The sequence below is a fragment of the Octodon degus genome, unplaced genomic scaffold (genome assembly GCF_000260255.1).
Source record: "Octodon degus isolate 3935 unplaced genomic scaffold, OctDeg1.0 scaffold00094, whole genome shotgun sequence".
NCBI lineage: Eukaryota > Metazoa > Chordata > Mammalia > Rodentia > Octodontidae > Octodon > Octodon degus.
The window spans coordinates 5,091,918-5,113,545 of record NW_004524670.1 but is presented as its reverse complement, the minus strand read 5'-3'; the positions used below and the strand labels follow the sequence as shown (position 1 = coordinate 5,113,545).

Here is a 21,628-nt window from a genome sequence, read left to right as displayed (position 1 = left end):
AAAAAAAAAAAAAAAGAGAAAAATGGAAAAGCTTGCCTATTAATGCTGACAGTACTACCACAACAGTGCTATGAGTCAAGAAGCTGCCTTTTATGGACTGGCCTATACCCTCTTTTATCCTTTATGAAGCTGTTCCACAGGACAAAGTAAGAAGTTGTTTTATTAAAAGTTCCCAATTTCATCGAGATCCTGAGCCAGTGGGTCTTAACCTTTGAAGTACATGAGACTCACTGACAAGAAAAAAAGAATAAGAGACTTAAATAAAATATTCCAGGGATTTCAACTCACCAACTGTGAAGGACAATTTGGACATACAGGAAGGGGGCCAAAGCTGTATAAATTTTTAAATTATTCAGGTTCTCTAAAACATTGCATTTACTTGAGATATACAGAGACTAAGAAGTTCTTTATTAGAACCTAAAAGATTTATCAAACATTCAATTTTATGGTAGAAGGAACACAGAAATAATTTAATAAACAGAACTTACAGTCAAACTATTTGATTTTATGAACCAAAATATAGTGACTTGTCCAAAGCTACACAACTAATTACTAGAAACAGCATCAATAGAAAATTCCAAGTCTCTAGAATCCCCAAAGTTCTTCATTAAGCGGGATGCCACTATTTCAATAATGTCTTAAAATATCTGTGTAATCCATAGATAGCAATATTAACATGTGTAATAATTATCTGACAGAAGAAATGATCTTACAGCATTTCTCAACTTGACATATCATCCAACTAAAAGAAGTAATCACGTACTGGTTAAGATACTTAGTACATACAATATACTGTACTACAATATACTATACTACCATATATCCAAACTTTTGCTTATGTTTATAAAATCAATACACAGCATTATTGGAGTCTCAGCAATAGAAGGCAGAAGACCTAATTCAAGTCTCTTCACAGCCACTCGGTAACACTGTGACTTTGCAAGAGCCACTCCAATTCTTGGGCCTTGGTTCACTAACTTACAAAAAAAAGGACTGAACTACTCTTTTCCTTTTAATCGCTAGTTGGCACATTCCTGCCTGGCTCTTGCCTCCTACCTCTCATGTTTCCACCTTTGGTGACAAGGCTGCAGCTTAATTCTACGCATATATAGAGTGCAACAACTGTGTATACATAAAGAAAAGAAAAACATATAAACATTTTAATGCTACATTTATTGAGATATTGTGAGATGCCTTTGGCCTCTACAATCACAGGAGGTGCTCCAGACATTTATTAGCATGGCAAACTGCTAACGTGTGTACACATTTTATGGACAGATTCTGTATATCTATTTTTGCTTGAAGTTAAAGGCAGAATTTTTTTATTTTTATTATTTTATTTTTTTATTTTAGGGAACCATCTATAGGGTGTTCAGCGTCTCACTACTAGATTGGACTCATAGTGATCCACCTGTTTACAGACACGCCCAGTTTCAACTGCCGTCTCAGTGTGCCCCCCTTTTAATCTGCTGAGCTATTTGGTCAGTCCTCTAAGACAGAATTTTAATAATAATAATTATTATTATTATTTTAGACTTACTCTAACTTGAAACCTCTTTTGCCACATGTTGAATGTAATTATTCTCTTGGTCACAGATCAAAAGGTTTATACCTACTAGCTTTTTTTTTTTTCTTAAAGAATGGATGTACCAAAATCTCCAATGAAAGTTTCAGAAAGATAATTAAAATGGTAAGGCGCATAATCAACTAACTTAAGAAACTGAGTGGCAAGGTTTAACAGGCCAAGAACCATGCTATTTTTTTTCAAAGTTTTATTGATAAACAGATAGCAATGAGACAGTTTCAAAGAACCATGCTATTTTAAAGCAAACAAAAAAATATGCCGTTCAAGAAACAATTCAAAGTCTACAAATCTATACATTTCATAAAGAAATGATCCCTCAATTTATCAAGGTACATTCATATGAAAGCCTTATCAGATTTTATTTTAAATTAACAAAGAGATGTGTTATACAACATGATATACATACAAACACTTTAGAGAGATTAGTGTCAAGCTGATTAACACAATTATCATCTTATTTTTTTATAGTGATAACATTTAAGATCTACTTCTCTAGCAAATTTGAAATACACATCATCATTAGTAACAGTCACTATGCTGTGAAATACTTAAAATGTGTTCCCCCAACTAGAATTTTGTGCTTTTTGATGAACACGTGCTGTTTTTCCAACCTCCCTACCCCCTTAGTTTTTCATAACCACCATTCTGCTCTTTGTTTTTATAAGTTTAATGTTTTTAGATTCACATATGAGTGAGATCATGCAGGACTTGTGTTTTTGTACCTGGCTTAACATAATGCCCTCCACACTTACACATTTTTTAAAATGATGTAATTTCCCTGTGAAGGCTGAGTAGTATTCCACTGTGTATACAGAGCCACAGATTTTTCTTTTTTCATTCATCCACTGATGGGCACTAAGTTCTTTCTATATCTTGCTACTTTGAATAATGCTTCAATGAACATGGGATGGCAGATATCTCTTTCACATACTGATTTCAGTTCCTTTACCTGGCTATGTATCTAACAGTGGGATTGCTGGATCAAATGGCAATTCTTCTTTATTTTTAATTTTGGAGGAATCTTCATACTGTTCTCCATAAAGTATGGGTTTTTATTTTGGGGGGGTAAGTTTATTTTTTGGTTTTGGGGCTGAGGACTGAACCTAGGGCTTCCAGCTTGGTAGGCAAGTATTCTACCGCTGAGCCAAATCCCTAGGACCCTATTCTCCATAAAAGTTGTACCATTTACATTCCCACCAATATGGCAAAAGGGCTCTAATTTCTCCACATTCTTGTCAACACTTACCTTTCTAGGGTACTTTTGTTATTGTTGTTTCTGATGTGGGGTCTCACTGTGTTGCCCAAGTTGGTCTTAAGTTCATAGGCTCAAATGATTTTCTTGCTGGAGTCTCTTGATTCACTGGTTCCATTGGTATCCACCATCCTGCCTGGCTACTTTCGTCTTTCCAATAAAATGCCTTCTAGCAGATGTGAGGTAACATCATTGTGGTTTTAATTTGCATTTCCCTGATGTTTAGAAATGTGGAGCATTTTTTCATTATCTGTTGGTCATTCATGTTTGTTCTTTTAAAAATGTTAGTTTACGTTCTTGGCCCACTTTTTAAATCATTATTTATTTTCTAGTTACAGAGTTCCCCTTATATACTTCAATATTAGCACTTTTTCAGAGATGTTGTTGCAAATACTTTTTCCACTCAGTGGGCTGTCCCTTCACTCTGTTGCTTTCTCTACTATGCATAAGCTTTTTAGTTTGATGCAATCCCATTTACTTATTCTTGCTTTTCTTGCCTTTGTTTTTGGGGTCCTATGCATGAAATCATTTCACAGGCCATTATTATGGCGCTTCCCTCTTTGTTTTCTTCTGATAGTTATATGCTTTCAGGTTTTATGGGTAAGTTCATAATATATTTTGTGTTCATTTTTGTACATGGTGTGAAATGAGAATCCAATTTCATTCTTCTACATGGGGATATACAGTTCTCCTAGCACCATTTACTGAAGAGAACATCCTTTCCTCATTGAGTGCCTTGGCACCTTTTTCAAGAGCTACCTGACCATAAATGCATGCATTTAATTCTGGGATTTCTATCCTGTTCTACTGACCAGTTCCAGTACCATACTGTTTTGACTATAATAGCTTTGTACCAGGGTTTGTTACCAGGTTGATGCTGGTTATATAAGATGTTTTTGCTCAAAATTAAGTTGCTTATGTAGGATCTCTATAGTTCCATATAAATTTTGGGATATTTTCTAAACAAATTTTTAAAAAGTAGGATATTTTCTATTTCTGCAAAAAATATTAAAATATTGACAATGACTGTATTGAATTTATAAATTGCTTTGAGTAGTCTGAACATTCTAAGAATATTAATTCTTCTAGTCCATGAACATTAGCTACCTTTCCATTTATGTCTTCTCTAATTTCTTTCATCAATCATTTGTAGTGTTTAGTACATAGATTTTTCACTTCCTTAGTTACATTTAAATATTTTATTTTTGTGAGGCTATAGTAAGTTAAACTATATTTTAATCTCTTTCAAAGATTCCTGTTAATATATAGAAAAGTTACCAACTTTTGTATTGATTTTGTATCCTGCACCTTTACTAAATTTATCAACCTTAATATGTTTAATTAGAATTTTCTATATATAATGTAATGATCTCAGTAAGCAGACAATTTCACTTCTTTCCTTGTTTCAAAGCTTACTATTTCTTTTTCTTGTCTCATGCCTCACATTAGGCCTTCCACTACTATAGAGAACATAAGTGAAGAGAAGAGGTATTGTCCTATTGATTATGGAAGCTTCTGACTTTTCCCCATCAACTGAGGTGTCAGCTGTGCATTTGTCATACATGGCCTTACTGTGTTGAGGTACATTTTCTGGGAATCTTTACCATGAAAAGATGTTAAGATTCTATCATACTTCTTTTTCTACCTCTATTCAGATGAGATGTGGGTTTTTTTCCCTAATTCTGTGAATAGGGAACATCACATTTGTTGATTTATGTATAATGAACTATCCCTGCATCTGAAGGATAAAGCCACTTGGTCCCAGTGAATGGTATTTTTAACATGCAGTTGAATTTACTTTGATAGTACTCTGTTGACAAAATCTGCATCTATGCTCATTAGAAAATGTAGTTTTACATAGCATTGTTTTCGTCATGTTCTTACATGGTTTTGGTACCAGGGTGATGCTGGTCATATGAAATACAGTTGGAAGTATTTTCTCTTTATTTTATTATTTTTTGGAGGAGTTTAAGAAGAAAAGATATTTAAATGTTTAACAGAACTAAGGAGTGAAATCATCAAGTTCCAAGACTTTCATTAAAGGGAAACTTTGTACTACCATTTAATTCAAACTTATTAGTCTGTTGTGATTTTCTACTTCTTCCTGGTTCAGTCTATACAGGTAATATGTCTGCAGCCATCATTAGATTGTTGAGTGTGCTTCCATAACCAGCATTTCCCACTGCCGATATGGATTACTGGCCCGAATCTGAAACCACTGATTTTAAGTATGTATTTCTCTCCATCCTAATTGGGTACTTCACGATTTACTTTTATGTTTTACTTTCCTCTGCTTCTTCAAATAGATCCCTCAGCATCTTCATTTTGCATCCACTACTTCTACATAAGAAATGATCTACTTCCTAGTACTTTGAAAAGATATAGTTTGCTCTTAACTGAAATTAGTAGAAAATCATCAAGCGGAGGACATGGTAGAGGAGGAAGAAGAGGAAGTAGAGCAAGCACTATAATGTCCTCCAGCAACTATTACAGTTGGTATTTCTACAGAGAGAGCAGGCATTGCAAATAAGGCATTCATATTAATCAGTTTTCCCACTGCTGGGACACAGCACCTGACATCCAAAACTTAAAGAAGAAAGGTCTAATCTGGCTCTGATTTCAGGAGGTTCAGTCTGTGGCTGGCTAGCCCTAAAGAAGAAACGCTGCAGCAGAAGTGTGCTCTGCCAAGTCCCTGGCTGGATCTAATCAAAGTGACATAGCAACACAACCTGAGGCCCATCCCCGTCAATTTCACACCACACACATCTCCTTAAACCTAATTTAATTTATGCACAAAGACAATGTAGTGTACCTTGGTACTCTGGTATTTGGTTCTAGGATGTGTGAGGAGTACCAAACTAATTGTTTCGGTTCAAAAGGGTAATAAGAGATACCTACAAGTTCTAGTTTGCACTATGAGTACAAAACAAATGCTGAAAAAAAAAATGCTGAGTACTGGGACATTTTGGGTCTAAATTCATCAAGTACCAAACTTAATGAGTTTGAAAACTGAGTGCTTTGGTATGACTATAGTAAGTTCATAATTCTGCCTAACATGCTAAATCTACCCTGTGTTCAATCAGAAATGCAACAACCCTTTCCCTAAAGTCTTAAAAGTTCTAGCATTTCTCAAAAATTGAAATCCAAATCTTTTCTGACACTTGAGGAAAACTCTTAGCTGTGAATCTCTATAAAAATAAAAATTAAATTACATAATACCAAGGTACAGGGGCACAGGGTAAAATTCCCATTCCAAAAGGAAGGAACAGAGAGAAAAGAAACCAAAACAACACCAAAACTCAGCAAGATAAACACTAAGTACAGTAGCTCCACATCTGGCGTATGGGCACATGGGGACCAAGGATTTGGTCAAAGGATTTCAGTGCCCCTACCCTATGGCCTTGCTGTTTGCAGCATTCTAGGGCTTCTTTAGCCTGTATCTCTAAACCTTTCCAAGCTCTTCCAGTAAGCCAGTTCCAAAGGCTCCTAAACCAGAAATCGGATACCATGAAAGCAATAATCCTATTCTCAGTACCAGTTTTCTGTCTTGGTCACCTTTCCCATTGTTGGCACATAATACCTGACACCCATCCAACTTTAAGGGAAAGGTTTAACACATTCCCGCCAGCTGGTACCACGGTGGTACATATAGGACAGTCCTGTAGCGCCTGATGGGTCAGCCATGTACGTTCCACGGGTGGCTCAGAGCTGCCCAGCAGCGTGACACAGGAATTTCAGCTTCATTATGAATAATGAATGTGACTCATGGTCTAAGGGGATTCACTCCAGGGCCAGGTGGCTCAAGCAGAAACACCACTGTAGGAGGGCATGGAACCATGTTCCACGAAAGCCCCGGTGAATCCCAAAACCAATCAAGGTGACACCCACCCTAACTGCCACAGCAGTCATACTTTATCTGCTATTTCATACCCCCGTTCTTACCTCTGTTAGTTTCTGATACAGTACACTTAAATTTCACATTGACTTAATCATTCTTTGTGACATAGTTATACACTTTTAATAAAAAAAGTCATACCTGAACTCCTTTTAAAGTATGATTTAGTGTATCAACAAAGTTCTGAATTTCATCGTTTTTATTTGCCAGAGTTGAAATAATCCTTTGTAGAGCTTCCTAGGATTAAAAAAAATGAAATATTATCTTTTATTAAAAGAGAATATAAATTAATAAATTTTATAACTACCCTATAAACTGTATCTAAGAGTAAATTATACAATAAATAGGATCAATGTAAAGCTTCTCATTGTTCAAAATTTCCAAAGGCCTATAAAAAACATGGAGTATATAGTTTTACTGTTTTAAATTCTTATACCTACTATAAAATTAGGCTGTATAATGCTATTCAGCCTAAAAATGATTAATATTATTTTATCTCAATAGTATTATTTTAGGTGATAAAGCCATGGCAGCAGGATACAGCCAAATCCTTACATACTACAAAAACAAAATTGTCTCATATAACATCAGAGTATGAAGCACAGAAGTTGAAATTCAATATTTACTTACAGAAAATAAACACACATATATATGAAACTAGATAATAACACTCCTTACTTATAGATATTATAGAAGCATAGTGAAAAAGGCAAACAATTTAAATAGCAAATACCCTAAATTTTAATGTTTCTAACTTACATAAAATGTGATTAGTTACTTTTCTAATATTTAAGTTTGACATTATTCAATAAAATATTCTGCTATGATTACAATATTCTCTATGTGTGTTATCCAATATGGTAGCCACTAACCACATGAAGCTAATGAGGCCTTGAAATGTAGGCAGTGTGGGACAGAACCATACAAAGTGAACATTACTCTGAGGCTTGGGGAATGTAATGCAGGACCACTGGTACACCACACTGGCTTAGTCCACTAACGAGGTCACAGCTGGGTGAAGTAGTGGAGGTGAAGCCTGGGAGAAGAGGAGGGTCACTGGGGGTCACCTTCCTACTCCCTTTATCTCGCTCTGCTTCCTGCCTGCCAATGCCACCAACTACTCCTCTGCCACACTCTGCTGCACTGCCACCTTGCCTTGAACTGGCTGACTATGGATTAAAACCTCTACAAAAACACAGAACCAAAATAAACCTTTCTCATTTAACTTGTGAACAAGAAAGTAAGCCGAAACAAGACACTGTCTTTGATTCATACTAGTTTACAATTACAAATAAGCAACTTAAAAGCTTTCTGACCCATCTTCTTAGAAGATCAGAATTTGTTTACACCCTTAGGCTGTATCAGATTCAGGCTTGTCTGTTTGGTACTGGAGAATGAATACAGGGTCTCAATCACGTTGCTCCTTGATCAGAAAGATGACGCAGAGTATGCCTAAGGAGAGCCACATGGAGAGAAAACATTCTCTCAGGCATTCACAGAGAGCAAACTGGTCAAACAAAGGCCATGACTCATCCACATGGCTGACACTGACAAAGGATCTGCAAACTGCGGTACAGGGTTACAGGATAAATCCTGAGGGGACTTGACTGACCTTATCAGATACAAAAGTTATATTTTTTGTTATATAGGTCTTGCTTTATCTTGGCCTTAACCATCCAGCAGAAAAGTACAAAAATGAGGTATATAAAGTAAAGCCATATTAATATGCTGAGCTGTGAAAGGCTCAAGTCATAACCTACTATTATTGTGGACTGCTGGACTGTATTGGATTGTTTTGCTGAATTCACGCACCTATAGTATTTAAATGTCAATGGAATACCCATCTCTGACAGGACTAAACAAAAAAAGGGGATATAAAGGAAGGACCATTCTGAATCTGTAAATACAGAATAGTTAGGATAGATATATACCTACTTTCGCTTAAATCAATGAGAAGAAAGATTTGTACTAATAGTGCTTGTACAGGATATCCTGTCTGTATCTTGTACTATGGATAACCACTACAAAGATAACAATGTACAATGTATTAATTATTAAAAATGTCATATTAATCAGTTTTGAAAAGGTCTCATTGCTGTTTGTCAATAAAATAAAATTAAAAAAATATAATATAGGGTCTCACACTTGCTAGCCAAGCATTCTACCACTAAGCTATCCCCAGCCTTTTAAAAACATTTTCTTTTGAAACAGGGTCTCACTAAATTCCCCAAACTGCCCTTGAACTTGTCTTGGGATTACAGAATTATACCATACTTGGCTGAGATTCTTGAATTATAAATACTATATGCAGATATGTTAAAATGTTCAAACCAAGTTCCTTTACCAGATTTTCAGTAACTTCTCAGTTTGTATTTATATAAACATTACCACTAGAAATTGCAAGATGGTATTATAAAATTATCAATTCTCAAAAATAAATGGTGCAGAGGTAGCACTCTTTGGGATTCTACTAAATGCCACAACAAAAGGAACAAATACAGTCTTCTCATCAGTTAAATTAATACTGCTTACTAATGTTTTTGCTTAAAGCTTTCTGTGCCCAAAGAGCACAACTGTCCGTGCCAACGTTGTCACTGACAAAAAGAAGATGGCACTTAGGACAGCTGACATGAGAATTACATAATCTCAAGCAGGATAATGTTCAATTTGTGTGGCACTGTCCCACATCTCAAAAAAATATATATCTTCAGGTTACGTTTACTCTTATTTTTACCATTCCCTTCTATTCATTTAAAATTATATTACCATAAAATGAATAAACCTTTTCAATTCATACAGTATTATTGCCCTAAAACATATCAATATCATTCTTGGGGGAAAAAAACCCTAAAATTTCTGTGAAAGCTAACTGTACAAATGGCCCAAGGCCTTAAAAATACTTTCCCAGAACACATTCAGGAAGAAAAGATCTTTAAAGAGTTATGTACTATTTCTTGAAAATACAGTCTTATTTTTTGATAATACTCAATGGTTGCAGCTTTTTTTTTTTTTTTTTTTTTTGCGGGCTCAGGCTGCCTTATCAGTGGGTATGGTGTGGCATGTGGAGCTGAGGATAGAACCACTGTCCCACAAGCCTGACTGGGTTTGCCCAGGCAGGCGCTTCAACAACTGAGCTAACCAGCAAGCCCCCAGCTGCAGCTTTTAACTAACTCAGTTCCAGGACAGCATGAGTCTATCACACTCCCCTAGATAAAGGGCTCGCACACTGGAGAAAGCAGCTTTAATTTACTACCAAAGCTAAAGTAAAGGCCTACAGTATTTTTGTTGGATACACTATATTATGAAGTGCAAAGAAGTTCCCAGACCTGGCTATAAAACACTACTGAGTCACAGTCTTGTGAGAACAGACAAAGCAACATTGAAGAGAACACATTTTCAAAAGCTACCAAATGCAGTTGGGCATGTTGACATAATCCTGTAATTCTAGTACTCAGAGACTGAGGCAGGAGAATGGCCACAAATGCAAGGCCAGCCAGGGCTACACAGCGAGTTCAAGGCAATTACAAAAGTAGCAACCACCCAGATAAGTAAGAGAACCCAAAGAAACGTGAACTTAGTAGACAATGCTTAGAAGCTACAACTCTTGTTGCATAGGTCTTGCTTTATCTTGGTCTTAACCATCCAGCAGAAAAGTATAAAAACAAAGTATAAGAAGTAAAGCCATGCTGTTGTGTTGAGCTGTAGGGGACTCAGGTCAACAATTTCTGACATTGCCTGTCAAGCGGAAGACCCAATACTATTATGGACTACTGGACTCTTTTACAATATTTTGCTGAGTTAACACACCTATAACAGTCAAATAACAGAACTTAACAAAAAAAGGGGATATATAAATGAATGTCCATTTTGTATATTCAAAGTGGTTAGGATAGGATATATAATTACATTCTCTTAATGAACAGAGGGATTTGTTCTAATGGTGTTTATAAATAGGATATCATGTCCGCATCTTGTATAGCAATTAACCACTAGGAAGAATGTATGCAATGTGTTAATCATTGAAACTGTCCTACAAAAAAAAAAAACCCAAAAAACAAAAAACAAAAGAAGGTGCAATGTCTATCCTAAGCTTTCCTAAATTTAGAGGGGAAAAGTACAGTATCATTTTTTAAATGTAAATGTTATATTAGCATATGTTTGCAACAGGTGATAATTACATTCTTCTTGGGGAATCAGTACAAATACACAGCATTAAAAAAAAAATTTAAAAAAAACAAATACAAATACACAGCATACCTGAATCAGCTTACTTCCCCTCCCCCGCCCGCCCTCTCATCTCCCCGTAGAAAGTTCCTCACGCTGAGAAAAGGGCTCCAAAAGTGCTGAATGCACCTGCCATTTAATCCACTGTCCTTGTGGAAAGGGTAAGCAAATGTATAGGACTGTCCTCAAGAACTTGGATTTAGTATCATGGTTTAATGCAAGTTCATCAGGAAGGGGAGAGAAATCATCACTCCACATGCAAAGTCTTGTAGGGTGGTGAATAATGGGGAATTCTCAAGGTTTATTTTAAAATAAATAAAATTCTTGACTTAAAAAGAAAACTTGGGGCCGGGGAGATGGCTCAGTAGAACAAGCGCTTCCCTGGCAAGCACAAGGGCCTGAGTTCAATCCCCGGTTCCGCAAAAAAAAAAAAAAAAAAAAAAAAAAACTTATGACGGGAACCAGTGCCTCAACCACTCCGGCTCTCAGAAGGATGGTGAACTCATCAGACCAAGGGCAGAAAAGCATGAAGATAGAAGAAACAAAGGAACTTGGATCTGGACTAAAGAACTGGAAAGTAAGTTACGGTACAAATAATCAAGTATTTAACACAAACTACCATCAACACCTATAAAAAGGAAAGGAAAGGATTACAACAACTGATGTCAGAAATTTAACCCTAGCTTGTTATATGATGTGAGGCTGAAGTTTTCTATATGATGGAAGGAATCAAATATATATATGTATGTCTAATCCAGGAGGTATGTAAGAACAGGCAGGGAAGATACATACATATATAGTCTATTCAGGAACTCAAAGACAGTGTATAAAAGAATACAATCAGTTTTGTCCTAATCTATCTCCCCTGGGCTTCAGTTGAATCAACAATCTTTATAATTCTATAATGGAAGCTCCATCAACGTGATATAAGCTGTGAACAAAACATCATGAGACACTAGGCCATTAGACAGAGCTCCAGATTATACATTGTTGCCTACTTGAAATCACTACCCGGAGGTCTCAAAAGCCCTTCGAAAGTCAGTACGTTCCTAGCTACCCCCACTAACCCGGGGCTCTAGCTCTATGAATGCCTCTCTCAGCTACAAAGCCAAAAATTTAGGCCATCATCAATCCTCTTCTCCAACTTATGCTCTACACATAGGAACGAAGTCCTATTATGTTAACTTCTTAAAGAATTTTAAGGGTCAAGGATACAGCCCAGTGGCACAGTGCCTGCTTGGCAAGCACAAGGACTCAAGTTCGATTCCCAATACCAAAAAAATTAATAATCTTTAAATTACTAACAGTATATATAAGTCACTGTCATATTTCAGCTCACGTCTAACATGATTCTGGTACGTTCTTTCTTCCCATCATCACACTTCCTGCTCATCCTTCTTTGGAGGCTTCCCACTATTCTTGGGATAAAATTGTGTTTAACACAAGCTGTAGGAATCTACGTGGCCTGCCTATTGCCCACTTCCCCTGCTTCAACTCGTAACAACAGATTGCCTGCTCTGAATATCTCTCATATGCCTTGTTTGCTTCCCACATGGGAGTCCTCAGAGTTGTGAGTTCATAAGCTCAGAATCACTGTTCTTAAACATAAACAATGGACAGGACTGTAAGAATGAGCCCTGTGTGACATTTTGTCATTGCTTTTATTTTTCATGTCTTATGGGTGAAGAAGACGCCCATGATGAAAACAACTTGCATCCACTCCATAGAATTCTATCAGTCTCACAGGATGCCTACAAAAGTGTCAGATTTCATATCTGATCTCAACTCCCATTACCTTCTAAATTTGATGGCCAAAATGATAAATGTAGATAAAGGCAATATAAATTACTTGAAGTTTATTTAGATAACAATTTTGCAAGGTAGTCTTGACTAAAAGTTCTAGGTGATACGTGTATGAAGATATAATTTGACAAATGGCAATTCTGTTAGATAATAGTGAAATATGCACAGGCTATACGATTATTAAAAATACAGTGAATAATTTTTTACAGTGAATAATTTTTTTTAATGTATTGCAACCAGGTGTGGTAGCACACACCTGTAAGGCAGGACGTTCACTGCAAGTTTGAGGCCAGCCTGGGCTACACTGTGAGTTCAAGCCAGCCTGAACTGCAGAGCAAATCTTGTCTCAAAAAGTCCAAAACAAAAAGTACTACAATAAATTTTTTCAAAAGCCACAGGCTTGGTATATAGTTTAGCAGCACAAATGCCTGCATGACAAGTGCAAGGTCCTGAGTTCAATTCCCAGTACAAAGAATACCCACATCACCATTAATGTCCCTCAAAATGCTCCCCCTTATTTCAAACACACTTATTCTATCATTTTTCACTTTCTAAAGCAATTCTGGATGTCCCTTTTCATGAGTGTCTTTTACTGCTGTATCTGATTTATAATGTCCTGAACCAATTCAAAATATTTACCTTTCCAGGTCCCTTTGGCTCCAGGGAGGAGCCACAATTAACACAGGGCCAGATCCAGGGCATGCGGTAGATACGGCACACTGTAGTTCTTACAAGTCTGTCCTTCTGTTGAATGGCACTTGGCAGTAGCATGTGCCATATTTTTGTCACACTGTATAAAGACATCAAAAAAGGACTTCCAAAACCAAGTCAATAAATAACAAGAATAAGTGTATTTGAAGTGATAGAGTATTCAGAGGGCACTTAAAGACAAATGTTTTTATTGTAATAATTTTTACTTTAAATATTCACTGTACACTTCAATTTCTCCCTGTATGCCGCCAGACGAAGTGTCCACAGGCAATCTTGGTCACTGTGCTCTGGTCCTGTAGCACAATTACCAGAACCTCAAGAAAAGCATTTTATCAGGCGTGAGCCTCTCAATTACCAGGGTATGGATGCAGACTAAGGCAACTCTTCAAGAAGGAGGGTTTTACATATAACTATAGCCCTTCCCATCAAATGGAGCAAAGTCACGTGACATGCACAAGGCATGACACACTGTTCAAAGCAGAGGACTTTAAAAATTTATGCTTAAAATCATAAGAAATAAAATCACAACAGCAGACTGTGAACAAAAGAATATCTAACATTTTTATACTCTTGTCAAACACTTTTTTTTTTTTAAACTGGGAATCAAACTTGGGACCTTGAGCTTGCCAGGCAGGCACTGCAATGCTGAGTGTTTGGTCTGCCAAACACTATCTTAAGCTTGTTACATATTATTAATTCATTTAATCTTTCAAGAATCCTATTGGGTATGGCACTATTACTGCATTATCTCAATTTTCTAGTGAGGAAGCTGGGCACAGAGGTCAGGTGGCTTCCAGGAAACTCAGAAATAAGACGTCACAGGGCCAGGATCCAAATGAAAGCAGTTAACAGTACTAACTTTACTGCCATATACAGCTCAGAGAGTCACACACAAAAAAGGTCAGATCATCTAAGAATATGAATAAGACTAAGATTTTATTTCAAGATTAGAACAAAATAGAATTCATCAAAACAGTTTAGTTTGGCTGACAGTTTTAGAGGTTTCAATCTAGAGTGACTGGTTGACCCCACTTTTCAGGCTGTGGCAGCATCACCATGACGAAGTACAAGGCAGAAGGTACTCATTTCACGGCTGCAGCGGGATGGGGGGAGGGAGGGAGAGAGGAAGAGGGAGAGGGAGAGGGCGAGGGAGACAGACAGACACAGAGACAGAAACAGAGAGGGAGAGGGAGAGGGACAGAGAAAAAGAGGGAGGGAGACAGAAAGGGAGGAAGGGAAGAAGGGAGGGAAAAGGGGAGGAGGAGAGACAGGTAGCACGTGCGAGAGAGCCAGGCACCCCACCACACTCTCCAGCAGTGTGCCACCAATGACCTATACACCCTACTAAGCCTCATCTCCTAAAGGTTCCATCACCGCCCACCAGGTACAGGCTGGAGACCAAGTCTTCAATACGTGGACCTGTGAGAACCCTCCAGATTGAAACTAGAAGACCTTACTATGGGCAAGACTGAAAATAAGATGAAGAGGTCCATCATTTATTCTACTGGTTTTAGCCTATATGGGGAAATTAAATTGTAATGTTGAGTCTTAATTTCACTACAACTCGTAAAAAATATTGCTAACCTGGACTACTTACCTAAAAAACTACTTGATGCAACAAGGCCCTGAAGTTCTTGGCACCAGTGACCAAATACCATTCTAGCCAGGTTTAACCATTATACTTTAAGTTAGTATCCATGTGGTTATGATTAGTATCCATGTGGTTAGGATTAAAGAAATGCTCAGCATCTATTTGAGACCAGGAGACTTCTGAGTCATGTTGCATAAATATCTCAATAAAGATATAATACACACACACACACACACACACACACACACAAATGCAGTACTGGAAATAGTTAATTTACCTACAACTTAAGAAGGTTAAACTATTGCCATAGCCAAATCAATTTTTAAGCATTTTCTGTATGTTATATTGTGCTGAGCTACCAATAAAGAGTACCTTAATCATCACAACAGCTTTCATGTTACGGCTGAAGAACAGATCAACAGGCACTCACAATTCAAATCCAGGAGGCTGCCTCCGAAGCCTGTTTTTCTACTACCCTGGGCTTCTGCTTCTGGGAACCACACAAAATAACTTAGGGTTCCAGCAACTATAGCAAAGGGTCCAATGGAAATAGAATGTAGCATTTCTGAACACTGTCTAACTTACAGCAGAAATCACCCCACTTGATGCATCCTGGTAAGCCACACAATTAGAATTTGCTAACTGACTATATCTATGGCAACATTAACAAAAATACTATGCACAGGAGTAATGCAAGAAGATTAAAAAAGAGACAGGGGGCCGGGGAGATGGCTCAATAGAATAAGTGCTTGCCTGGCAAGTGCAAGGGCTTGAGTTCAATCCCTGATTCCACCAAAAAAAAAAAAAAAAAAAAATTTAAAAAAAAAGATAAATAACGGAAAACTATAAAATCCAGGAATCTGAAAATCACAAAACCACTGACGAAACAGTAAACCAGTTGTGGGTACTACCAGCATACAGACATGAGACGGAATCAGTAATTCTTATCATCTAACTTGCCAAATGGAAATAAACGTAACACCAAAATTTTTTTAAAAAATTATAAGTAAATCAATAAATCTAACACCAGTAGGAGAACTGATAGGGAATATTCCCCTTCCACCCTGAGCTCAGCTGTAAGATATCAAAAAAGGAAGGAACTGGCAGCAACATACCATATGACAGGCTGCTGAAGAAGCGGCCTGAACTATATCTAGTGGCTTTTGAACTGGCTGTTCCACTCACTGAAGTTAGGGACACACATACTCTGGTGAGAGAACCAGAGCTTCCACCAGCTAATACAGGAAGGTGGGTGGAAGTAGTGATGCAGGCATTCTCAGGGACTGCTGATAACGGTACAAACTGAAAACCCTCCTGAAGGCAACTTGGCATTTTATATCAAAAAATTCATTGGAAGTATATATGCATTTACTCAGCAATTCCACTTCTACAATATTATTCTAAGGAAATGATTAAGAATGTAGGCAGAGACTTGACTACAAGAACACTTGTAATGTTGAGTCTTAATTTCACTACATCTTGTAAAAAATATTGCTAACCTGGACTACTTACCTAAAAAAAACTACTTGATGCAACAAGCCCCTGAAGTTCTTAGCACCAATATTCACTTCACTATTTATACAGTTAAAAGGTTGAAATCAACATAAACACACAGCAAAAGGGTAATAAAATCAAGAAATACAATCACAAAAAAGAATTTTAAAGAGTACCATAAAATGCTATTAATCTGAAAATATATCCATGACATACTAAGTGAAGAACAAATTATGAAGCAATACACTATAGTACATTATCATAAATTTAAAAGTTTCTAAATGCAAAAACAAAACCCTGGATAGTAATGCAATGTTGAATGAGGCAGGATTATGGGTGACATTTTTATTGCCAATTAGCTGCGTCTCCTATTTTCCTATAACAGACTTGTACTAGTTACATTTATAGTGTAACAAGTCACAGGCCAACTTGCTAACTTTTTTATAAATTAGTTCAAAATATAGTATCAATCAACCAAAATCAATAACCATGATCAGATGCTATCAGAGCCTCGGCAGAATAGCTGAGGGAGGAACACACACAACAGAACAATGGAGACAAAGCCACCAACTTCAAAATAACCGTCTATCCTAAGTTAGGATAGTTTTGTGAAAACAATTGGTAGATGGCATGGCACATGATTTAGCAAAGACATGGATTTTACTCTTTTTTTCCTGCTCCAGAAATACATCACTAAGGCAAACATTTACTATGTGTTTGAGATAGAAGTATTTCTGCTTACCTTCACCCAAGCATTGCAAAGAAGCACTATACATCTTTAGTAATAGCAAAATGATAAAATTCAAGTAATGTAAAAGATGCATCATGGAATTGTATTTTTCTGTACTATAGGTCTTTGAGTGGATTGTTTACACTGCTTCTGTACAATGAAAAAAATTTTAAAAATCAAACTCATTTTTCTCTCCTATTTGTATCCAATGGAATGTTCTATTACCTTATCATATTCATACAAATGATTTATCTCATTATATACAGTTAATTATCAGTAATTTCATGGACATATTTCTATGATAGTTTTGTCTGCATTTTACAGAATATGGGATCTACATTTCAATAGAAAGAACTTTCTCAGAATGTATGTTTGTATGCAGTTTTATGTATTTTTATACATTACAAATTATATTTTTCTACAAATGTACTATGATTTTGTTATATAATTTAGTACTAAACTTACAGTTGTTTTATTGCAAAGAATAAAAATATAGGAAAAGATAAAAAATAAAACTTACAAAATAAAGTGAAAGGTCAGCTTCACTATGTAATTTTTTAGAACTGCTAACATCAATTAAAAATTTTATATTGGAATGAAGTAATTATGAGTAAGCATAGTATTCATTTATACTGTACTTGATCAGTGCTATATTTCAGGAAGACCCTCAAAAAAAAAAACAGAGAAAAGAGAGATCCATGTACATCACAGAAAAAACAGTGATCTATCTGGAGCAGGAAAAAAAGAGTAAAATCCATGTCTTTGCTAAATCATGTGCCATGCCATCTACCAATTGTTTTCACAAAACTAGCCTCTAAGCAAAACAAAATAAAAACTAATTGATTGGGTTAATTCACAGTAAGATTTTTAAATTTTAGTTAACTTTAATCATGTCATTTAAAAGAAAAGAATTCAGGCAAAAGGGTGGTAATGAAATATCTAGAGCTATGAAAAGAGAACTGATTTTAACTTTGGGCTATGACAAAAGACCACTTGCCAGCTATGAGGTTCAACAGGATACTCAACTTATCTAAAGTTCACTTTCCTTATCTACACAGTAAGAACCAGAGCTGATACTGGGCATGGTGGCATAAGCAAGTCACGCCAGCCTCTGACAGGACGAGGCAGGAGGGGCTTGAACTCACAGCCTGCCTAAAATACAGTGAGACTCGGCCTCAAAAGACAAAATAAAACAAAACAAAGCAGAAATAAAATATAACAGCAGTTGTAAGAATATAAAGGTGTTCAAAACATTAATGGACATAAAAACAGTACACAAATCTCATTTCTCCTTTTTCCCAGAAAACTTTTTCTTAACTAAGAAGAAATAATTTTGGAACACGGAATGACAGGCTGTGTTCCTGAGGTGAGCAGGGGTCTCTGAACTGCCAGGGTACGATGCCAAGGCAAAGGACAGGAGCGGAAGGGCAGATGAGGCAATGGGCCGAGGAAGCAAGCGCAGACGCGTTAACACTTCTGCCCACTTCCAGCTTCCATCTCTGAAGCCTCTCCCGTCACTACCCTTTTGTAAGTAGCTATAGGAGGAACAAAAAATGTGAAGAAAACAGGAAAAGCAAACAACTGCCCCTGTATGCTCACGGGGACTTTCCGCCTTGCCTTCAGGATCTCTTTCCTGGGCTGGCTGCGCTTCATTACCATCCCTATAGTTAGGGTCTTGAACAGAACCAACAGTACCCACGACTTAATTTAGAATTACCAAATTCCAAGCTCCAGAAGCCTAGAAAGGTGCAAATGTCTCATCTGTTTTAATGTTTTATTTGAAGATGCACATTTCACCAGGTAAAAAAAACCTGTGGGATTTTATCTTAAAACCACTTAATGGTATCATCAGGGGTTTGAGTATCACACAAAAGCACCTATCCATGACACACCCTGTTCACAAAAGTGCCCCAGAAACTTGATATAAACAAAACCCCTCTGTTTATTTCTAGTGAGATAATACTTCTGTTTTCTGTACCCAACAGTATGCCTTACACACCAAAAGCAATTGTATTTTCTTCCTCTACTCAAACAGAGCATCTGTTGCTAACAAAACACTGAAGTCCAAGTCATTTTCACAGACAAAAAAGCAGCTGGTCCAGCTAATCCATTTGTTAACTAGTGCCATCAAGCTTCTGTAAGACTGTCCAGTTAACTTAACCTTTATTGTCAGAATGCATGAGTCAGAAGTTCCAATCCTCTTTCAATTAGCATTTAACAATCTTTCTTTGGCACCACTATATGGAATACTTTTTTTTTTTTTAACAGATGTACAAGTAGAGAAAACTAGCAGGTAAAGATGCCCATACTGCATTAGAAAAAGGAGAAAGTTGTTTTGAGATTGAGAATATAAAATTTGTGACAGCAGCTAATAGCACTACATGTGCTAAGCAATATCAAGTGATTTTAAAAAATGAACACAATCAGTCTTGCATACCTGCAACCCTGACACTCTGGGAGGCAGAAGGATTATAAGTCTGAGCCCAGCCTCAGCAACTTTGCAAGAATCTGTTTCAAAGTAAAATACTAAAAAGAACTGGGGCTATAGGTCAGTGTGAGGCCCTAGGTGAAAACCCTACTACTGCAAAAGGGGGAAGGATCTTCACAGTAACCCTCTGAAGTAAGTGGAAGTTTGTCTCTATTTTACAGATGAAGAAAGGAAGGCAAACAGGAAATTATTAAAGCCCATCCAGCTCACAAACAGTACAAATATGGACTTGGCTCCAGAGTGAGCCTCTTAATAACTTAAACCCCAAAGCCAGTGCCTTACAAACAGATAAATGCTCATCCCTGCCCTTTATCACATGTAGTACCTATCTTCCGGATACCAACCATCCAATTATTTTACTGTAACGTTCTGTAACACAACATAGTCTCTAAAACAATGCCAGCAGTGCAACGCTTTCTTACTTAAAGAGAAATATTCGGTCTGGCTCATTACTGTTTGACATGAATAATTGATTCTGCAGTTAACTCATGAGAAAAAGAAGATGGAATTCAGACACTAAGTGGCTTATCTGCATTCATACCAGATATTCTTTGTAAACTACAAAGCAATATAATTTTTTATCATCAGAAAGACTGATACCACCAATGACACTGAACATATTTTCAATATTGAAAAGTTGATTCTCAAAGTTAGCCCCAGTAAGATACATCAGTATCAACACAAAAATACACATCCATTAATAAAATGATCCACACTACATATTTTTGTATTTTACTGTATTGAGTATTTGCATGCAAATTCTTCATAATCTTTTTTTTTTTTTTGCAGTACAGGGGATTGAACTTAGGACCTTGCTCTTCCAGGCAAGTGCTTATTCTACTGAGCTTTCTCCCCGAGCCTTTCATAATCTTTAAAATACAATGTTTCCATAATGATTTTGTTAGATTTGTATAACAACACTATAAAATATTGTTACTTCTATAACAACAATATTTTATAGTGTGTAGGTGAGTCACTGCTACCTAACTTGCTTCACATTACAGAGCTGGTAAACTCCCAAGCCTTCGCTGTGGGTGGAAACATGGGTAAGACTCCCAAGTCTTTCTTTGCTCCTTTATTTGACCTCTGTTTATGTCCGACCAAAAATATAACTTATCTAATAAGCTCTAAGATGTTCTACAAATTCATTCAGAGAAAATGTTTTAAATTTATTATGAAATAATCTACACTTCTGTTAAATATTATAAGTCAATGCCTAACACATCAGATTCTCTCATACTCCTGAAGATGAGTTCAAGCAAAATGGTAGCTGCTTCACTATCTTTCCAGCACTTTCTATCTAAAGAAAAGGGCCTCGTAGATATGCCCTTCTTTCCCTGCTGCACTATGAATAACATTTGTTTTCCTTTCCTATACTATATTTCAATAACTATAATTTAACGAAGGGAACGTGGAGGCTGATATCCACATAGGGATTGTAACTGAATGTTAAAAACTCTCGTGACCACACTGGCTATGTTCTCTAAATATCTGACTTGTGAAAAGACTGGTCGTTGTGTATCCTTTCCTCAACTTGTTCTGGAAGCAGGCAGCATTCCGCAGCAAGCACTAGGTAACCGCGACCAGCAACACCAGCTGGTCCGCGAGGGTGGGGCGGCTGCTCCGACAACTGTCACTGTTTGCTCCCAATTCAGCAAACACTAAGACCTGTTCAGGAACGAGTCCCGGGAGGAGGCGCGGGCGGCACAAAGGAGGTCGGTCCCGACCCGACCCGCCCGCACGTGCGGTGCAGGGCTGGAGTCTCGGCGGAGCGCGGCAGTGGAGACCCGGCAGGCTGCGCCCGGCCTCCGCGCCCGCCCGACGAGGAGGGGTGCGCCCGGCCGGGGGGCGAGGG

The 21,628-nt window shown here is 37.2% G+C and overlaps 1 protein-coding gene across 1 annotated transcript in view; it reads right to left on the bottom strand.

The window, feature by feature from the left end:
• Positions 1-21,628, bottom strand: part of Fsd1l (fibronectin type III and SPRY domain containing 1 like) — a 103,763-nt gene that overhangs the window by 77,302 nt on the left and 4,833 nt on the right. The window contains exons 2-3 of the mRNA XM_023722940.1: positions 7,734-7,901; positions 6,874-6,969 (exon numbers count right to left, since the gene is read on the bottom strand). Of these exons, the coding sequence (XP_023578708.1) occupies positions 6,874-6,969; positions 7,734-7,901 (264 nt within the window). The remainder of the gene's footprint in view (positions 1-6,873; positions 6,970-7,733; positions 7,902-21,628) is intronic.